The sequence below is a fragment of the Pieris napi genome, chromosome 17, assembly GCF_905475465.1.
Source record: "Pieris napi chromosome 17, ilPieNapi1.2, whole genome shotgun sequence".
Taxonomy (NCBI): domain Eukaryota; kingdom Metazoa; phylum Arthropoda; class Insecta; order Lepidoptera; family Pieridae; genus Pieris; species Pieris napi.
Window position 1 is genome coordinate 6,999,994 of NC_062250.1, and position 19,998 is coordinate 7,019,991.

General features: G+C 32.8%; 1 protein-coding gene across 1 annotated transcript in view; it reads left to right on the forward strand.

The window, feature by feature from the left end:
- The window catches only part of LOC125057780 (E3 ubiquitin-protein ligase RNF19A-like), a 63,853-nt gene that overhangs the window by 16,067 nt on the left and 27,788 nt on the right, over positions 1 to 19,998 (forward strand). Inside the window, exon 2 of the mRNA XM_047661668.1 lies at positions 15,472 to 15,560. Within this exon, the coding sequence (XP_047517624.1) occupies positions 15,472 to 15,560 (89 nt within the window). The remainder of the gene's footprint in view (positions 1 to 15,471; positions 15,561 to 19,998) is intronic.

The following is a 19,998-nucleotide window of genomic DNA, read 5'->3' on the forward strand; positions in this document are numbered from 1 at the left end:
TATTTAGTGAAGAAAATGTAGTTAGTTTTACTTACGTTTAATGATAATAAGTTTTCTCTTAACCAGTTATCTATTTTGGAAAGCCCTATTTCTGTATGTCGACGCACCGAGTCAATAGTTTTCCCAGTGAAGACAACAGCAGTGTCATCCGCGTAGGAGTAGACTTTCCCACTATCAATTCTTAAATCGCATAAGCTGTTTATGTAGATTAAGAATAAGGTCGGCCCCAGAACACTACCTTGTGGGACCCCATATGTGACGTCAGATTGTTCGCTGATGTATTGACCTATTTTAACTGCTTGCTTTCGTTCACTGAGGTAATCAGCGAACAATGTGAGTGGAATACCCCTAATACCAATGTTCTCTAGTCTCTGCACCAGAATAGGGACAGAAACCGTATCAAATGCCTTTTTTAAGTCGATAAAAATTGTGATACATTTATTACCTTTATCAACTTCATTAACAATATGACAAGATAGTGAGGTAACTGCATCTTCGGTTGACAGACCCTGTCTAAAACCGAATTGTGAGTCTGAAAGTAGACTATACTTCTGGAGGTAGGTAATTAGTCTTTTATTAATTAATTTTTCAAGTACTTTTGATATGGCAGTGAGAACGGAGATTGGGCGATAATTTGAAACATCTTCTCTGTTACCATTCTTGTACACAGGTGTAATAATTGCTTGTTTTAGCGCAGGTGGAAACACTCCCTGTCGGAAGCAGAGATTAACCAAATGAGTAATTATGGGCACAACTAGCTCCCTAGTATATTTAAGAAACTTGGTGCTTATACCATCCCAGCCAGGAGCACTGTCAGTTTTGAGACTCACAATAGTCAGGTATACTTCATGAGGGTCAGTTTCTAGAAGCACAAAAGACGAGACCTGGGAACAGTTGGGTCTAATCACATCTGTTCTATTATGTAACGTCGTAACTGGAATTATCTCTTTAGCTAAGTTTTTACCAATGTTTGAAAAATAATCGTTTACCAAATTAACCGAATTTTGAGGAGAAACATTTAAATTTAGTAATTCTAGATTTTGCGTTTTAGGTTGGTTACGATAAGTGAGGGTATTTATTTTCTTCCACAAAGTTTTCGGGTTTTTTATACTCTTAGCAAGGTCTTCATTTTCATATTTACGTTTGACTTTCTTTATTAAACTATTGCAGAAATTCCTATATCTCCTGTATGTAATTTTAAGAATTTCATTATGAGGATCAGCTCGGAGTTTTGCTTGCATAGCATTTCTATTACGAATACATCTAACAATTCCTAAGGTAATCCATGGTTTAATAAGGCGTTCCTTATTCGGGATAGCTCTAGTGATAGTATTGGATTGAATACACTGCTTTAAAATAGATATTAATTTATTAGTTAAGATTATAGGGTTATTATAGTAAATTAGATCATTTATGTTGCTGTTTTTTAAATAACTTAAAGCGCCTTCCATGTTGATTGAAGATTTAATTTTCGAGGTATTGTAATTCGACTTAGCGAGGTAGGATAGTTTTAAGAATAACATTTTGTGATCAGTAACTGTAGAATCAATAACGGTAATAGACGCACACGTACCTATGCACCTATCAAGTTTTAGTATGAAATGATCTATGCAATTGCTATCTCGAGTAGGCAGTGTATGACCCGGGAGCAGGCCATGCATGGCTAGCATATTGAGGTAATGTAATCGGTTCGAGCGCTCCTGAGATGTTTCACTGGATTTTTGTATTAGATTTATGTTGATGTCTCCTGTTATTATAATGTTATTCTGAGTTTGTAAAGTTACTAAGTGACTATTTAATGAATCTATAAAATTTTCAGCGTTAAGGTTAGACGGGGAGCGATAAATACACAACATGGTATAGTTACCTACTTTGACTTGTAAGCAAGATGCATGTTTTAAATTTATTTCTTGAACGATGGTTTTATGGTTGCATTTTATGTAGACAACTACGCCATCACTACGATTTAGATGGCGGCTTGTAACGAAGTGAGTGTAGTTATCCATTTGGGGTATAGGCTTGTGTGGATCGATCCATCCCTCGGTCAGTGTTATTACATCAGCTTGAAATTTGAACTCAGATAAAGTTATTAAAAGATCATCAAAATTATTGTAAATGCTTCTTATATTTTGTGATATTATCGTGAAATCAGATTTTTGTATGGTTGTCTGTCTTGAAAAGTCATTTATAGTATGGACATTAGATTGGGCTATTTGTATGTTATCTAATTCGTACATGATTGTAGTCTGACTATCCATAAATGAGTAACCAGATACTTTCCGTACACTTCGAGAAATTATAATTTACTTGGGATAAGAAATTCGCAGTAAAGCCGAGATTGAATAAATGTTTATAATCACTTGTGACGTGTTTGTAGCCATGAGCCATGAGATAAAGTGGGATCGCACTAGAATAGTGTTTAATATATGTGAGTGTATCAGTGCGTGAGTGTAAATAGTATATGTAGTGTAAAGGTTTGTGACTATTGTTTTTTAGAAAAAACTGTTTAATAATGGTATAACAAGAAAAAATTTTTACAAAAAAAGGACAATAGTTAAAGAGTCATGCCTGCATGAGGCTGTGTACCTGTGATTCGTTTTTGACCTTAATTACCGGGGTGTTTTCATTCTTTCTTAGGTAAACACGTCCGTAAGAAGTCCAACAGAACTTGTAGTCTTTTGATTTAGCTAGATCGCGAGCGAGAAAGTGTAGTCTAGCGCCTTTCGCAGTGAGCTGCTCGGAGATAAACACTGCAGTTTCTTCATTTTTAGTAGCTCCCAGATGCTTCGCTCGTAGCTTTTCTTTATTTTTGATGTTGTAGGTTTTACAAGATTTTAGTAAATCTGATTTAAGAATCGAGGATGATAACTCAACAATTATTGGAGTATTCGTTTTATTAGAATCTCTTTTCCCTTTTAGCCTGTATATGTCTTTGATATCATCTTTTTTAATACCGCTATTCAGGGATTTTGATAAGCTTACAACCATGTTTATTAAGTCTTCCTTTGATTCTGTGGGTAGTTTTGGCATATTTTTTATTTCAATATTAGCCTTACGTTGTTCCCGCTGCAATTCCTCAAGCTTGTCCTCTAAAATTATAATTTGTTCTCTGTCTTGCTTTAAACGTACTTCAAGCTGTTCTATTTTCTTCCTAAGGTCTTCATGTTGCGATGAGAGGAATGCAAGGCTACTTTCTATGTTGGTATTACTCTCTCTGATCTCTACTTGGGCAGACGTTATTTTTTTAAGCTCTTTTTGTTGTTCCGCAAACAATGACTTAATCATATCTTTCATCTCTTTTTTAAAACTTAATAATTCATCCTCAAATCCATGCTCTCTAGCCCTTTTTTGACGTTGTTGAACATAGCTCGGTGGTTCATTGTCACCGTAAAGGTCTGTGTGAAAAGTTTCCATTTTGTCGACGTTTGGCTCAGAAACACTTTGTGATTTATTGGCCATAGGAGAGCGTTGAACTTTTGGCATCTTATAAATTCACTAATTGGGAAAACACAAAATTGAATATGAATTTATACTTGGGCCAGACCCTTATTTTTTTGCTCCGCTACCGCTTTCGCCTTTAAATTGCACTAAGCGATTAATTAATATGACTCACGCACAGCTTTATTCTAGCGTCGCATCGGCGCGTACGCAAAGTAAAGCGTAGCTCACGAAACTGTTTCGTTCACTGTTGTTGTCCTTCTCACCCGTAGTTAATTGACTTCTTGCGCGTTATGGGCGCCTGGTACTTCACCAAATTTGCGGACAAGATATTATATTTAATTTTTATAAAATATTTTACGTAAGCTTACACGTCTTAACGCTTTCGCGGTCCGAGGGGAAGAGGATATTGTATGAAACTACATCTACACTACTAAACTTAATGGTTCAAACTACCTGATGGGACCCTTTTTCGGAATCCGGAAGATTTAAGCGGATCACATATTTAATTAAAATTGTGAAACTATGTATCCTACGCCCCGTTTTTTTATTTATATGTACTCCGGAACATAATAAAATCTCAGTTATGTCTCGAAGTGGTCCTCGGGGAAATCTAACCAGCCTTTCCTGGTTATTTTAGAGCGCAATAATTCAAATAAATAAATGAAATAAAGTCATACATTGTTAAAGTTATTAACTTTACACGCAATAGGGGGTAATATTGTAAGACAAAAGACAGCCGGATCAGCTTCTGTAGTTATAAAAAAATTCAATGTTTTGTGAAAATTGTTTCACAAGCTGAGTTTTTGAAGTTTTTAAAATGTGACTCTAAAATACGTTTCACGTTGTATCCCTTTATATTTATGTGTAATGTTTACAGTATTGATGATATGATATAGTTTTATTCGCTTCTAAAGAGAAGGCAAAGGCCTGTATATACCGAGGGATCCAACACAGCTGTGGGTACCTGCATGTTGCACCATGATCATTAAGTAATAGATCACTGCCGTGTAATGCATTCGCAAGGGGAAGGTGATTCGATGTTTAAAAGCAAGGTGGCTTTATAAATGTCTTAACTATTCTTATTATTACGACATGATTATTAATATGGCTGATTGTGCTGTATTTTTCTATAATAAATCAATCTGTATAGTAACACACTCTTTGTAAACAATGGATTTATTATAATTATTAAAAAATTGATTAATATTTTAGCAAGCGATTGCTTTTGAAGTATTTCAGAAATGTACGTAACGTTGATGACACTTAGCGGTACTTCAAAGTATTAAGTTCAATAGAACGTGAGATTGATGTTGGCATACTTGCAATGTGCGTATCGATTAGTGCTCCCAGGTCAAACACCCAACGGCTATCAGCTCGAGGGCTATTTTCAAACTATTGGAAAATACACTTGTTGAGTACCCGAAAAATAAGTTAAAATAGATAGCGGTTGGATTAAAATTTTTGAATTTTTTCTAGTTCCTCTAACCATTAATACAATTTAATGTTTATTAATGTGGCACGTGACAAAATTCTTCTGCCTTTTGAGAAAAATCGCTTTAAAATCCGTGTAATTTGAAAGATATGAGTGCAGCTTGGTGTTATGACAAATAAACAATGTAGCAACGAATTGTAATATTGAGATTTATCTTGCATAAACTTCCGGGACGCGACGATTACATAGTTCGACGAAATTCCTTACATGTGTGTGTTAAATTTGTGCAACAAACATATTTATCTAGGTTATGTCAGCATTTTTAATATTTGTATCTTATAGGCACTATATTATGTAGATAGATATTTTTTCTTAAGTTGTCGTTGTAATGAGAAGTTGTAATGTCTTCACATTATAATCTGTTTGAATATTTTTAGGTCCATAAGATTCTTAGACTATCTAAGCTTTAATTACGTCTTGTGCAAGAACAACTTACTACTAAGCTACTTAGATATTGAAATACAGATTAACAAGATGACCCCTATAGTTCACAGTTCTTTTTACCTCCCGCAAGGTGATTAGCCTTAGAAGTGCCAAGCCCGTATCGGACTAATGACCTTTTTTTTTTTTGTCTATGAATTCGATTGGAACTGTACTTTAGTTGTAACTTAGTATATTATACTAGCTGGTGCCAGCAACTTCGTTTGAAGGATTAAGAAATATTTGTCCAAATTATGTAGCGTGAAAGACATATTTTATCTTTATTACTTTAAATACCAGAAGCACTAAAAGTATCTTTTTTCATTTAGGAATCAATTTATTACTACGAAATGTGCATTTGAAATAAATAATCAATTTTTATTGTAGTTATGCTTCAATAATTTGGTTATAATGACTTACACATAAGACATATATTTACTGTGGCTTTAATAGGACTGACTATTTGAGATAAACATTTCCATCATACATTACATATGTGTAAATCTAGCGGTTTTGGCAGCGCACGCCAGAATACCTCGAAGATGGTAGATTTTTTCCTGATTACTTGCTATTTAAGACAATTCACACAATATCTGTATAAATTGTAGCCTATGTGTTATTCTGATGTATAAGCTATATAATTGTAAAGTTTCATTAAAATCCATTCAGTAGTTTCTACGTGGAAGAGTAACGAACATCCATTTATACTTACAAACTTATAATATTAGTAGAATATTAGTAGGTATCAATAAAAATGAACACGTCATATTGTTTAAATAGCACTGGCAACAGAAACATACCATATACTTCACTTCTGTGGTTGAACCTTCTTTCAATAAACTTATCATAATAATTATTACACACATAATAATATGATATTAAGGTAATCTTTTTACCAAGGTAGAAATGTGTTTACGCATCCCCAAAGTATATTTAACAGGGGTATGTGGGACTCGACTCACTCCAGGCACTGTGCTACTCAGAGAACCGGGTGAGCTTCTCGAAAACGCTTCAAAAACGCTTAGTCTTATGTACTATATTATAAGGTCCATTATAAACAGTTTCATTTTCTAGCTGTAGCGTTTGCCAGTAGTAGATTTTTTTTGGTATGTTACAAGGTTAATTTTCTCATATGCTTTTTTCCTTATAAACTATCAAAGTTTATTAGCATTGCCTTAACATATACTTGTGTACCGATAAAGACACGTCAAGCCGATTTTAATAGTACGCTGGCATTGACTGTTCAAGTTTGATGATTGGGCAAAGGAATTTCATTATTCAATTTTAATTATCTATCACAAAAAACGTGTTATTTTTGAATCCTGAATATATTTGAACTATGTTGGCAATTATTATATTAATTATATTTTTGTCACGTTTTTATTATACATATGATTATTTGCATATACTTTATGTAACATACGTGACTAAAATACGAAGTGGAGGTTCAAACGTAGAGCCACGTTTATGAAATTAGGTTTTGAATGTTTTTGTTTGTATGTATATGGCATTTGGAAATCCTTCAAAATCTTAAAGCATCTAGTTGTTTAGAAAACCATGTTAAAGATCACGACGCCAATTTACCTATAAATTAGCAACAAAATATCAGTTTTCCATCGGTAAATAGGGTCCACGCCTCTTTTGACTACGAGATTTCATACTTATTCGAATAAGAAATACATTAAGAAAGGTCGTGACAATTTACTACTATACCAATAAATACGATAATATAAACCTTTGTTTAACTACGCAATACTAATACGCCTGCATTTGATAGTATTAGTAATCAACTATTTACGTGGCCTACAGATTAAAAATATAAATAATTTAATGAATTATATGAACGTTAGTGAATGTTACTGAGAACCTGTTAGTCGCAGATCCACGCACTTAGGGCTAGGAACTTACTCGTCAAAACAATTGGTGTTTCTGGCAGAAGGCCTATGCGTGTTAAAAAATAATCAGCCGCGGAAATTGTATTGCCCCATTGGGGAGTTATGGTTATGAAAGTATTAAAACACCTTGATTAATCTATAGGTGATTGCAACTGATACCTATAGACAGACGTAATGCTATATGAATGATTAGAATTCAATGATGTAAGCATTGTGAGCAAAAAAATTCGCAATTCCCACGTTGGTTTATGCAATCAGATATTGTGAACGAACCAAGCAGCGAGGGTTTCAGTGATAGGACTTTTAGGTTGCGTCTATTTGCGAGTGGTTTCCACGAGAGAGAGAGAGAATGCCTCCTGCTGATAGAAAAACTTGGCGATTTAAAAGAGTGGCGAAGAGTTTATTGCTCAGGTCTTCTCTTCCGTTCTGCGCCCTTGATTTGGGAACTGGCAGTACATTGTGCTACCTAAATTAATAAATGATTTTGATTTGATTTGATATGTTTTTGGGACGGCGGACGGGAAATGTCTCAAGCTAGAGGCTAGTTATTTTGGTTGACAAAAAAACAAGTTCAATAAACTAATTAATTTAAAATAAAACTATTATATAAATAATAATTCAATTACAAAGTGTGCAGCTCATTGCTGCGCACATTTGGTTTCTTACAAATAATATTATTTAACATTTATTTCTTTTAAAATACAACATATAATCTATTTTAATGCGGTATAGTTTTATTGATACTTAAAGTATCATATTAAACATGCCATATTTGTATTGATGACATCAATAGAAATCTAATACAGATGACACAGCTATTTAACAACTGTAAACAGATAATATATATGTGTAAAAATGCTAAGTGAAACGCTCTAGTATTAGAAAAAAAGACTGGTAATATCAGTCTGGTTAATGATTAATATGATAGTCTGATTTTATTATGTTATTGTGTTAAATCATATCCCCTGGTAAAATAAGTATCAACCCTAATCTTGACGTCTCTCCCCTGTCCAATTTGTTTACCCAGGTCTTCGAAATAGTTTATAATATTTACTAAAGTGACTTGCCCTTACGTGAAAAAAAGACAAACATAATAATATAAAGGTTTCATGACAAAGATCTAACGTTTCTTGGTCGTATCCTCTATGCACTAATACTATACTATTTATTCTATAGACTATTATTTAGTCTACTTGATAAAAGTAGAGCTGGAATTTCTGTTACTGGCGAAATTTTAATTATTTTGCTGACGTCATTGGAAGCCAGTGATTGTTAGCTGGCCCACTGGTCACAAAATAATTAGGACCTATTTTTGTTCTGTACTCCATATCTTATTTGAATACTGCTATTGTATTTTGTATTCGACACCTATTAAGGGAGGATATTTGAGACTAAACCTAAATAGATTGTTTCGCCGGGATTGGAGATTGAGTGAGATTTTCTCAATAACTTGTAATAATAAACAAAATACCTTATAGTAAAAAAAGACTTATTAATTATACTTAAAGAGGATAACAAAACCTGTAAGTTGTGTTATCCTCTGAGGCACTTTGATCTTCCGGACTTTCCCGCACACAGGAAAGGCAAAGTTCTCCGTACGTAGTAGACCAGTGCCGATAATTTTTGAAACCTAAAAAAATTACAGTAGGATGAAACCCATTACAAGAGCAGGGGAATATGATCAAAATGAAAGGAAAAATAAATTACGGTCGATCTGAGGTCGGGAAGGGGTAGGGGGGGGGAGTTTTAAGGGTAAAAAACGGTTTATCTCGATTTCCGGCAAAACTACAAGTCATATCGAAGAAAGTTAAATGGCAAAGTTGGAGGTAATAAAAAGATCTAAAACTTTTGTAGGTATTCACACATTTTTCACATAACCTCAAAATTTATGTGAAAAATTCAAAAAACCAAGTTTTTGGTTTTTTATTTTTATCTTTAACAAAAATATTTTTTTTTTAACGAAATTTGGTGAAAACTTACCTTTCTATGTCCCAAATACACTGTAATTTATTTGATTAAAAATATTTATTTGTTCACCTTATTTTGAATTAATATCGAAAAAACACCCTAATTTTCAATCGAAAATTCTGACGTCAAAATTTCAGCTTTTTTCAAAAAGTTGGTGTGCTTTCAGTTTGTTGAAATCTCTACTCAGTTATCTTAATATAAAAAAACAAAATATTTGCGTTCATTTATTAATGTATTACACCTGTAAAGCTCTACATAGCTTCCAATAGCATCCGATCTTAAAATTATTTTAAATTCGCGAAATCAGAGAGAATAATTCGGGTTTCATATGGATGAAGTACGGACTTGACGTAATTTTTTTTTCTCTCACCAATTTGTAGCGGCACCTTAATCAATGGTCACAATTACTGCGCTAACAACGTTATTCCGACCGCAAAGACTATTTCTCGCCTTTTCACGAGTCAGTGATCAGACTGGTAAAGGACTTTAAGTCGGATGTAAAGCAAAACCTACCTTCACGGGTTATTAACTAATTATTCAACTAATTATTTAAGTATTGTTTTTACACAGAACGGTAGCTGGAATATAAACACTTGTTCACCAAGTATACTAATAATAAATAACAGTATACATAATGATGCATTAGTGAATTAATTAGTATCATTAATTCATTAGTTCGCAATGTGACCTCTACGATGTGTGTCGCTCAATGACAAATGCCTTCCGCGTGTTTTAGCAAAAACTATGCTATTTTTGAAATATAAATTGTGAAATTCGACGTTCAACTTTATGGATGTATTCATTAAAATCAAACCTATTAGATATTTACGTGGAAGGTGATAAACGAATAAAGTGATTGCGATGTTGCATTTGACCAATAACAATCATTTAATTGTTATTTGAAATGCATCGTGCATGCAACAAATCGTTTCCTTTTTCGTTTTATATGCTCCACCTCACCCGATTCACCAATCAAAATGGTACTATCATTCAGCAACAGTACAAGGGGCTTAGACAAGATTAGCCTTATGAAAATGACATTTCGTGTCGACAAATTTTCATACAAATTTATTTTTCTACTTTCTACATAAACTACTGTTAAGGCATCTTGACTAAGCCCTAAGAACTCGATCTTCACTTGTTTTAAAAAGAACTTCAGATGTGACGTTGCAAATGACATAATTATTCAAATATGAACATCACAGTTTGTGCTCATTTTTGTCGTCCGACTTGATATTAAAATCATCGCATTTGTCTCATTTATTTTGTGACGTCATTCACAAATGTTTCCTTGTGAAAAAGCCGAGCCGGATCTCAATAAATTATGCAGGTATAAAGATAATTATTATTATCGGTTTTTACATAATCGGTGAGTGACTTAATATAATATAGGCATTTGTTGCAAATTTCGTTATTTTAAGTTCCGTAATGCCCCAACACGGAAATTAATGAAATATGCTTAGCTGTAATGTGTAATTTAAAATTAGTAGCCTGGGGGTTTTCAAGGCTATTAAAATTCCTACTTCAGCGGATAAAATATACGCAACAAATTATTCTCGTTCTAAGTAACTTTAAAATGTTAGTCAACGTTAGGTTAAATGTATCATAAGATCTTGTGAAACCGATGTTGTAAACTTATAAGAATTTAGAATGAGGTGAAAGGAATATAGAACTTGTCTTCGTGGATTAGCTTAAGACTAACGCTTGGCTTAGTCGCTCAAAAGTTAAAATGTCTTATTTATTCATGTTTTGTTAGTATAACTAATATGAAATATACGTTGATTTGTATTGTGGTACATATTTGAAATTTATATAATATATTTAAAATATATAAAGGAATTATACATCTTTATTTACTTTTGTATACCTACTCTCTATGTATGAGTCAGCTGTGGAAGTTAAGTTTGACACGTTGTAAAATTAGAATTGTGTTTAATAAAGAAGGAATTGAATTTTTTCCTATTTCCACTTCCATCGAAAGATGATTGAATTGCCTTAAATAAATATAGAAATCTTCTGTTAGTAACAATACTTAACCGATTTTGATGAAATTTTTTGTGTGTGGATCCGAGAATTGTTTAGGATTATTGTATTGACGTTTGTATTGCAACGTCTGTCGGGTCCGCTTGTTTATTATATTTATAATTTGCTTCGGTCGGTTATAGATAATACGCATATTAAAGAATTATTAATAAGCTTATTATAGCATGCATGGTGAATGTCACGGAAGTGGATGAAGCGAGAGAGGTTACATGTCAGACCGTAGCAAGTGGAGATCCGTGGTCTCTGCCTACCCCTTCGGGAAAAAGGCGTCGATATATAAATGAATAGACAATGTGTAGGAAGAGCTCATTATAGATGCAAAACCGGTTTTATCTGATAGAGGTATTTTAATGGACATCCATTAACCGCTAATATGTGGTCATGAAACGTAAACAAATACATAAAACTTGGTACTATTCATTGGCATGTATGAATATTTCATACGAGTTTTAAAGATTACGTGCCGAACATTTTTATTAATGTAACAGGAGGCAAACGGAGAGGAAGCTCATATCATGACCATGGACACTCATGTTGCCAGAATGCTCCCAAGTGCGTTGTCGGCCTTTTAGGTATTGGTACGCTCGTTTCTTTAAGAAACCTAAGTCGAATTGGTTCGGAAATACTTCAAAAGAGTGGCGGAGAGTGTATTGGATATTGCCAGTTCTTCTTATTGTAGGGCGTAGAACCCCTTGTTTTGAGAACTTGCAGTAAATGTAAATTAGAAGCAATTAGGATTTAATATGTATTTTTTATTGACGTTCATAAGTGGACATTGAACGTTGTTACCTAAATGATTTTGACTTTGACTTTCAGTGGGTAGGTCGTTAACATAGTGGTGGTGCGCGGCAAAAACTGCCTTAAGAAACGCTCAGTCGTGGAACGACAGACGTCGAGATGATACGGATGGTATTTTGTATTCTGCCTTGACGAAACTGATGATGCTTAAAGCCTAAAAGTCCTATATATACACAAATATATTGATATTTATTTATTATATGTTTGTAACGACCTTTATTGACCTAGCTCAAATGTCTTATAACTTCAATTCAGTCTTGAAATAACGATTTAAATGTAAATAAGCAAAGTTATACCGAGCTATAAACCAGTGTTGTAGAATTTTATGGAAAGTTAGAAATGTGTTGAGAACACCGTATTTAACACATAAAGTTATTGCAACTTTGTTTAATACACTTTGTGAATTCAAGTTTTAAAAAAATCGTTGTATAGTAATCATTTTGTTGCTAGTGACATCTAGTGGCAAATTGAAACTTTCTGTAGTAGTCCATTAATTAAATCAAAGAAGTTTTAAGGTTGTTATAATATTGCAACTTACTATTGAAACTTTAAATTCATACATAAAATCATTCCTGCGTATAACTGTGATGATAAAATTTTATGCATTAATAATTTCACATATCATCTATGATTGCGCGATTCTAATCGGGACAATTTTTGAATACTATTTTCGAAGCGTGAGCAGGCTATATAATGATTTTATAACTATTTAGTGCAATAATGGTAATATGTCGAAGCAATGACGTTACTGACAGCGTTACATACGTCAAAAAAAGAGCGCAGAAATTCTTGATAGGCCGGCAACGCACTTGCGAACCCTCTGGTCGTTAAGTGTCCATGGCGGCGGTATCACTTAACATCAGATGGGCCTCCTGTCGGTTTGCTTTATAAACAAAAACGTGTCGTAGGGTAGAGCAGTATTGGCCTATTGGCGTGCGTTGCTGTCCCTGACGTGCGTTCGTGCGTTCGAACCACGGCTGTGTACCAATGTAATTTCTCTTGCGCAATTAGGAGCAAGTCTTACAATGAATACAAACCTGAGAAAGCTGGGATATTTCAAACCCTAAAATCGATTACATAATATGTCAGACAGAAGGCCGATCAGGGCCGTCTTAAACTAGGCTGGGGCCATTGGGCAAACAAGAATTTGGGGCCCTTTTAGAAAGTAAAAAAAGCTAAATATAATCAAAAAAATTACTAAGTATGAGCATTTATTATAGGTGATCAAATACAGTATGATATATTATGTAGAAATTGTCGGTCCTTCGGGGCCCCCTGGGCACGGGCCCCGTGTGCCCTTATGGTGAAGACGGTATTGAGGCCGATCACTTTCTTGTCTATAAAATTAAAAATGATCGAAGAAATGCAATTATCCACCACACGATTAACCATAACGATTTCAACATTTTGGGTTTTCTTATCCTCATCTAATATTATTAATATTGTTTTTGGTATTCGCAAGTACTTTTAATAAAAGTTGTTTATTATAAGTTAAGCTTTGATTCGCTTTATTACAGATTATGCATGTGTTAGCTGTCATAAAATCTCTCTTATCAGATAACAGCGTTTGTCGTTTATCAACGGCAGTGTATTAAGAAATCTCTTTGATCCGCTGTTTTAATGGAATAGATAGGCTTATCGTCAGTGCTACTGCCAGATTAAAGATTATTTTCCTGTTTCACCCGGATTCTATATTTAACGAATCGTAATGGCGAAAGGGTTAGTTAAAAGAAGACTTAAAAAACGTTACTGACCGTCCCAGGGATGGGTACCGAAGTTTTAATACTCCATTTTATCTGTTAGGAGATTTATCTATATAAAGAGGAAATATTTTTCTATATTTGTAATGAAAAATCTCAAAAACTACTAGATGAGATTCTAAATAGAATGCTACATTATCCTTGAGTAACTTATACCTAGTCTAGGCTTTATTTATTTCTATAATATTCAATATCGTGCAACATGCACAGGCTAGTCTAATGTTATTTGACCACACAACAATCTCCATTAATTAATCAATTGTTTTAATGAAAAAAAAAGGAAAAAATATTTTTATAAAAATAAAAAAAAACCAGTGGCTCTACAACCTCTTTAGGTCTGGGGCTCAGATTTCTAAATCTGTTTCATAATGTTTCAATCTAATAGGAAAGGAAAAGAATTGTACGTCGTAATAGCTTCGTAAAATCTGGTTCGTTTGTTGCATAGTTTTAACTCTGTTTAGTTCTTTTTCTGTTCTTAACAGCGTGAACACAATTGTATTTTTATTTTATGTATGCGCTAAAACAGGGGTCTTCAAACTTTCCAGCCTTAGTACCGAGGGCCAAAACCATATTATCATTGTTGCCGTTGGTTAAAAGTGAAATAGTCCACAGATGAAAAAAAAAGTCCGAAAAAGTACGCAACGTTTAAAAAAGGTTCTCTAAAAGGAGTTTTCAAGTTTTCTCTTCGCGGGCCGGACAAAATCAGTCCGTGGGCCAGATGTGGCCCTCGGGCCTTAGTTTGGAGACCCCTGCTCTAAAACATCACACACGTTAAAATGGGGACTAAACACATGCAATTAAGTGATTTATTTTTATTATTTGAATATGTAACATAACATGTTATGAACAAGGACACGGTTTTACCAATCAATACTGCTCTATTAGTATAGCAATAAATGTAGCTATGATGACGGTTTGATCAATTATAGTTGATACAGGTCGATTCTACGATTGTGTTATATGGATTTCTCTAGAAACTTCTACGTATCGTAATAATTACGTTTGGTTACGCTCAACGTTCAGATTTTTAAATAATAATAATTTATATTAACGTATCTCATTTCTATAGATACTTCTTGAAAGGAAACTTATTTGTTTGTAATTGTTTTTGTTAATAAATAAAGGATTCCTATTTCAGAATATTACTATTATCGAATCCGATGCAATTTTTCAAAATTAAATTTAAAAGAGTTAGGGTTACACGTTATAAGGCATCGAGCCTTATCGCTAACAAGCGATTTCTTCCAGGCAACCCTAATGAAAAAGAAACACCTACAGAGGATAGAGTACAAGAAATGTAAAAATAATTTTTAAATTATACTCAAAATAACACGTTACTATAACTAAAATAAAATAAAGTCTAAAGAAAAAATAAATAAAAATATGTATAAACAAAAATTTAAAATACAAAAGGTTAGAGTCACAATAATTAATATATATAAGCAGAGCTAATTACGAGGCAGAAAGAAAATGATCAAAAAGAAGTTTTTTAAATAAATTTAACGACCAAGCTCGTCTAATATAATATGGTTTTTAGCATTTAAGATCTTATATTTATAAATTGTGAGACTATGAAATCTTGATAGCTGATTAACCTTTAACCATTAGACCTTTAAAAGTAATAAGGCTTTAAAGTATTTTTTATTTGTTACAGTTTTAGATCAAGCAGACGGCAGGTCCGTGAAACTGAGTGGTGTTGAAGCGCAAGCGAAGCCGACTGTGTATATAGCTGAGGACGAGGAGGTAATTAATTTTATTACATAGTAAAACAAAGAATAATTGATCTGAAATGGTAATGAGTTATGATATAATCATTGTTGAAGTGAAACTTCTTTATCGGGGTTGGAAAAAATTTTTGTGTAACATTTTTTCGTTACGCGTCACATTTTTTGGTTACGCGTCACATGTTTCGGTTACGCGTCACATTTAACCGTTACGCGCGTCTTTTTCTTGTCCCTACCAGGGTTGATTCAAAGAGATTCTAAACCATTAATAACAAAAATTTATAATAACGATAACAATGATACTAAAAATTCTATTACAATTTATGAAATTCTGTAATAATCTTAGTGGTAATAAGGTAAAATGAAATAATTGTATTATTTGTATTCAAGTCAGTAATATTAAAAGCCTTTTGTTAAACTTTATCTAATTTAACTTTATTTAACCAATTTCTGTAAAGTTGCATATTATAGATAATTTTTCGAAAAATAAGGTCATAAAGAAGTTTCACTTCTAACGTGTGTACACTAGTACACGCACATTTTTTTTTTATTATTGAATCGCAGTTGTTAATAACAGTGTATAACTCGGTTACTATTGGTTCGATTGTCAGCGAAATAGTACTAGGATAGGCTAAAAATGTTTAGGGGACGTTTGTATATCAATTCATAAATAACATAAACATATTAAAAGAGAAAGGTTGTGAATTTATTTATTTTTAAACGTTTAATCATTACGGAGGCAAAGGTCTGCCTTATTGCTAACAAGCGATCTCTTCCAGGCAACATTTGTAAGGAAAAGAAGTACCCTTAGTAATAAAATTAACAAATATAAAATAACAGATAACAGTGTAGACTTATACAATTACAAGAGTAACATTTAAAAACAATAGCAAATCTTAGGAGTGAATTAAAAAAGAAATGTAAGAAATGTATTAAAGAAAAGCTGTGTAAAAAGGCTTACTATAAGGTTAACGATTATCTAGTTGATTAAAGGGCCTGGGACTATCCTAGACAGGCTACTTCCTAATTAATTTGCGATATTTGTTTTAAAATAAGTGTTGTTTGATGATTTGCTATTTTAAAAGAGTACCGAGAGTTTTTTATGCCGGCTTTTTCTCTCGGACTACACCCTGTGTCTTCTTTGCCGATGATAGGGATGCCTACAGATTCAAATTTAATGACGTGGAATAAGTGATACCTGTATCTTATGTTCCATAATAAACATATTTTATTTTAAAAAGGATATGGTTACGAAATGGGCGGTCTTACTGCTAAAAACACTTTTTTCCAGACAACGTAAAAAAATACGTACTATACATATATGTATAATGTATATATATACTTTAAACACACATAGAACTTACTTCTTATAAAATTACGTTTATCAGTGGATAACGTGTCTTATATTCTATAATATACATAACGAAAAAAATACATCTAAATGAATGAAGATCCATGAAATACAGATTAAGACAAATAATAATAATAAAAACTTTATTTATGACAGAAATGGTGGTGACAAAATTCATCTATCGCTAGTCCCCACACTAGGGAGGCCCTGTGTTGAGGATAACTAGACAACAATTATTCCTTTGTCTATGGTGCACGTTTAATACAATTTTTTTAAGAAAAAGTGGTCTTAGTGTGACAACTCATCAAACACAAGTATAAAAACATTAGTAAGTATGCGTGAATGTATGAGTATGGGAATGGGTGTGTGTGCGTATATATTTGAGAATGTAGCTGTGAATTATATGCGTGGGTTGTCTGTGTTGATAAAGTTAATTTCAAATTGTGGATATAACGAATTTACGGATACGAGTTACTACATATAAAATACATTATGTAAAGCATCTAACTTGTAAATATGTAATTATAGTCTTTCCGGATAAATTTACACAGGAAACTACCATCCTTCAAATTACCTTATTTCCTGTTGATTAAAATTATTCGCGAGTAATAAATCGATCTTTTTATATGCTTTTCATTGATAATAGAGCGAGACGAATCAATTAGTCGAAAATAGGCGTCAAGCCGACGAGACGGCTGACCTTGCAATGCTAAGGCAATGGATATTGGATTATAAAAGAAAACAATTCGAGAAATAATTAATTAATTATAATATTACTTTATTTTAACAAAATAAGCTTACAGATTATTCCAATTTGGCAACTATTTCCATTTATATCACTTACAAAACAATACACAGAAAAAACAACAAACAACATTAATATATTAAAATACAGTGGAATCTCGATAACTCGGATGTCAAGGGAACGCCAAATATGTACTATAGATTATAAATATGTAGTATCAATACTTCGTAGGGAAATTATGTAGACCTTTTGTCATTTCACGCAACAGACAATTAAAAAGTGTTAATCTATGCAATTCATTAATTATTATTTCCATACATTGTGTCAAGTGTGCCCTTTTCGAGAGGTTATTTTTCGCTGAGTTTGGTATTATTTTTAATTAATAAGTATTAATTCATAAGGCTCAACTCCATAGTATGGTCACTATGGTATAGTTTCAATAGGATGAAAGAGTATCGCAAGTCGCGTGAGATTACTTCATACATTTTGTATAAGGAAGAGAAAGTATCGGGAGTTAAAACGACATAGATTCTAGTGAATTGACCTAACCCTTACCAATATTCTTAACTTCTATATATGTATTATGAATTCTACCAATTAAGTTCATTATTGTTTTCTTCATTCGCAATCCTATTAAGAGTTTAAAGAGCATTGGTGGGAGGCGTACAAAGACCATATAAAAAACAAGCCAGGTTACTTAAATAAGCAAAGATTCAAAGTCAAAACTATCAGAAAATCATTAACAAAAATCTGTTATTGTAGATCAATTATAAGGATCCGTCTCTATATATTTGAGGTGATGCTTCTAGTTTTTACGATTAATCTGCGGACTAATTATGTAAAGATATTTCTTGAAAATTGTTCCACAGATTACTTTTAGGATTTCATAAAAAATAGACATAGATTTTCGCGTAGAGTTGGTATGTAGGATTTTTTTGGTATGGTGAGGTATTGACATAGGACGCAGGCGCCAACTTGTATAAAGGCCCCTTAGAGTAGTTGTTATCTGTCAAGGTACGGATAGAGATATGGTTAAGGAAGTATATTTATCACTCTTCTGCTGACCTTCCTTATTGGTTAAGATATCAATATTGTCCAACAATTTGTATATACAAGAAATAATACAAAATTGAAGGACTATTTACTTACTACTAATAAATTCATGTGAAAACGCGATGAAAAAAAGCAAAATTCCTTGTTCCAAAAACCAATTGTATTCAAAAAAAATCTGCGATATAGCTTTTAATGTGCGAGTTAGATTTATCCTTGTAAACGTTTTACGTTATAGATCTCTACCTAATAATTCTCTAGAAATAGAAGTTACTATAACGGTAAAGTTTATAAAAGTATTTTATTTAAATAAAAATTAGTAAAATTCGCATTATAATAATTTTGAAACAAAAAAAAAAACACGCTAAATATTCTAATATATGTACATATCGTTTTTTTTAAGAACTCAATAATAGCCAAAGCATGGGACATGATTTCATGTTCCGTTTGAGCAATTAGAATCAAAGGAAACGCCCCGTCGTATTCGTCGTGAAAATTACGGCTAGTGTTTTGGAAACCATGTGTCGACGTTATTAAATCTGAATATAATAACAATCTAGATTAAACGCTACGTTCAATTTGTTATACTGATTATTAACGATTAGTACGCGGTTTCACCGAAACATTAATTACTTTGAAATGTTATCGAGAAATTTATTCAGTTTTCCAATATATTTAATTGTGTTGCGATTTAATTATGTTAATGCAGAGGGTAGGTCCCTTAGGTCTTGGGAATTTATTCGCTTTATCAGATTAACACGTGTTATTATACTCATTTACCTTACAAAAGGCCGGCAACGCACTCGCGAGCCCTCTGGCATCGAGCCCATGAGCGGCGGGCTTAACAACAGTGGGCCGTTAGTCCCCTATTCTGAAAAAAAGGTTTCTTGTTTGTGTGAAATGCAAGATATTTTCAAAGTTATTAAAATATTTAATAGGATCTTTGTCTTTTATTAACAGTAACTACTCACTGTTAAATAAAAAATTGATGATTTAGAAGTATTTTATAATTTATCTCAAATATTATTAATTTTGCTTTTAAATTTAAAACAGTAGATAATTAAGTATGTAGGAGTTTGTTAATTATGCTTCATTGTGCATACAAGCATTTATTTCGTAATATGCTCTTTATGAAGTTCGAAACATTTGAAAGTAGTGTCGCTGGCTTTGATGTTGAATTTAATTTGAAATTCCATTTAATGTACTTCAACATCGCACATGCTTTAAAGGTCATATATGTTAGAGATGGCCTTTTATGTACTGATAAAGGTACATTTATATAGCACTCATAGCTATGAACAGATGTCTAAC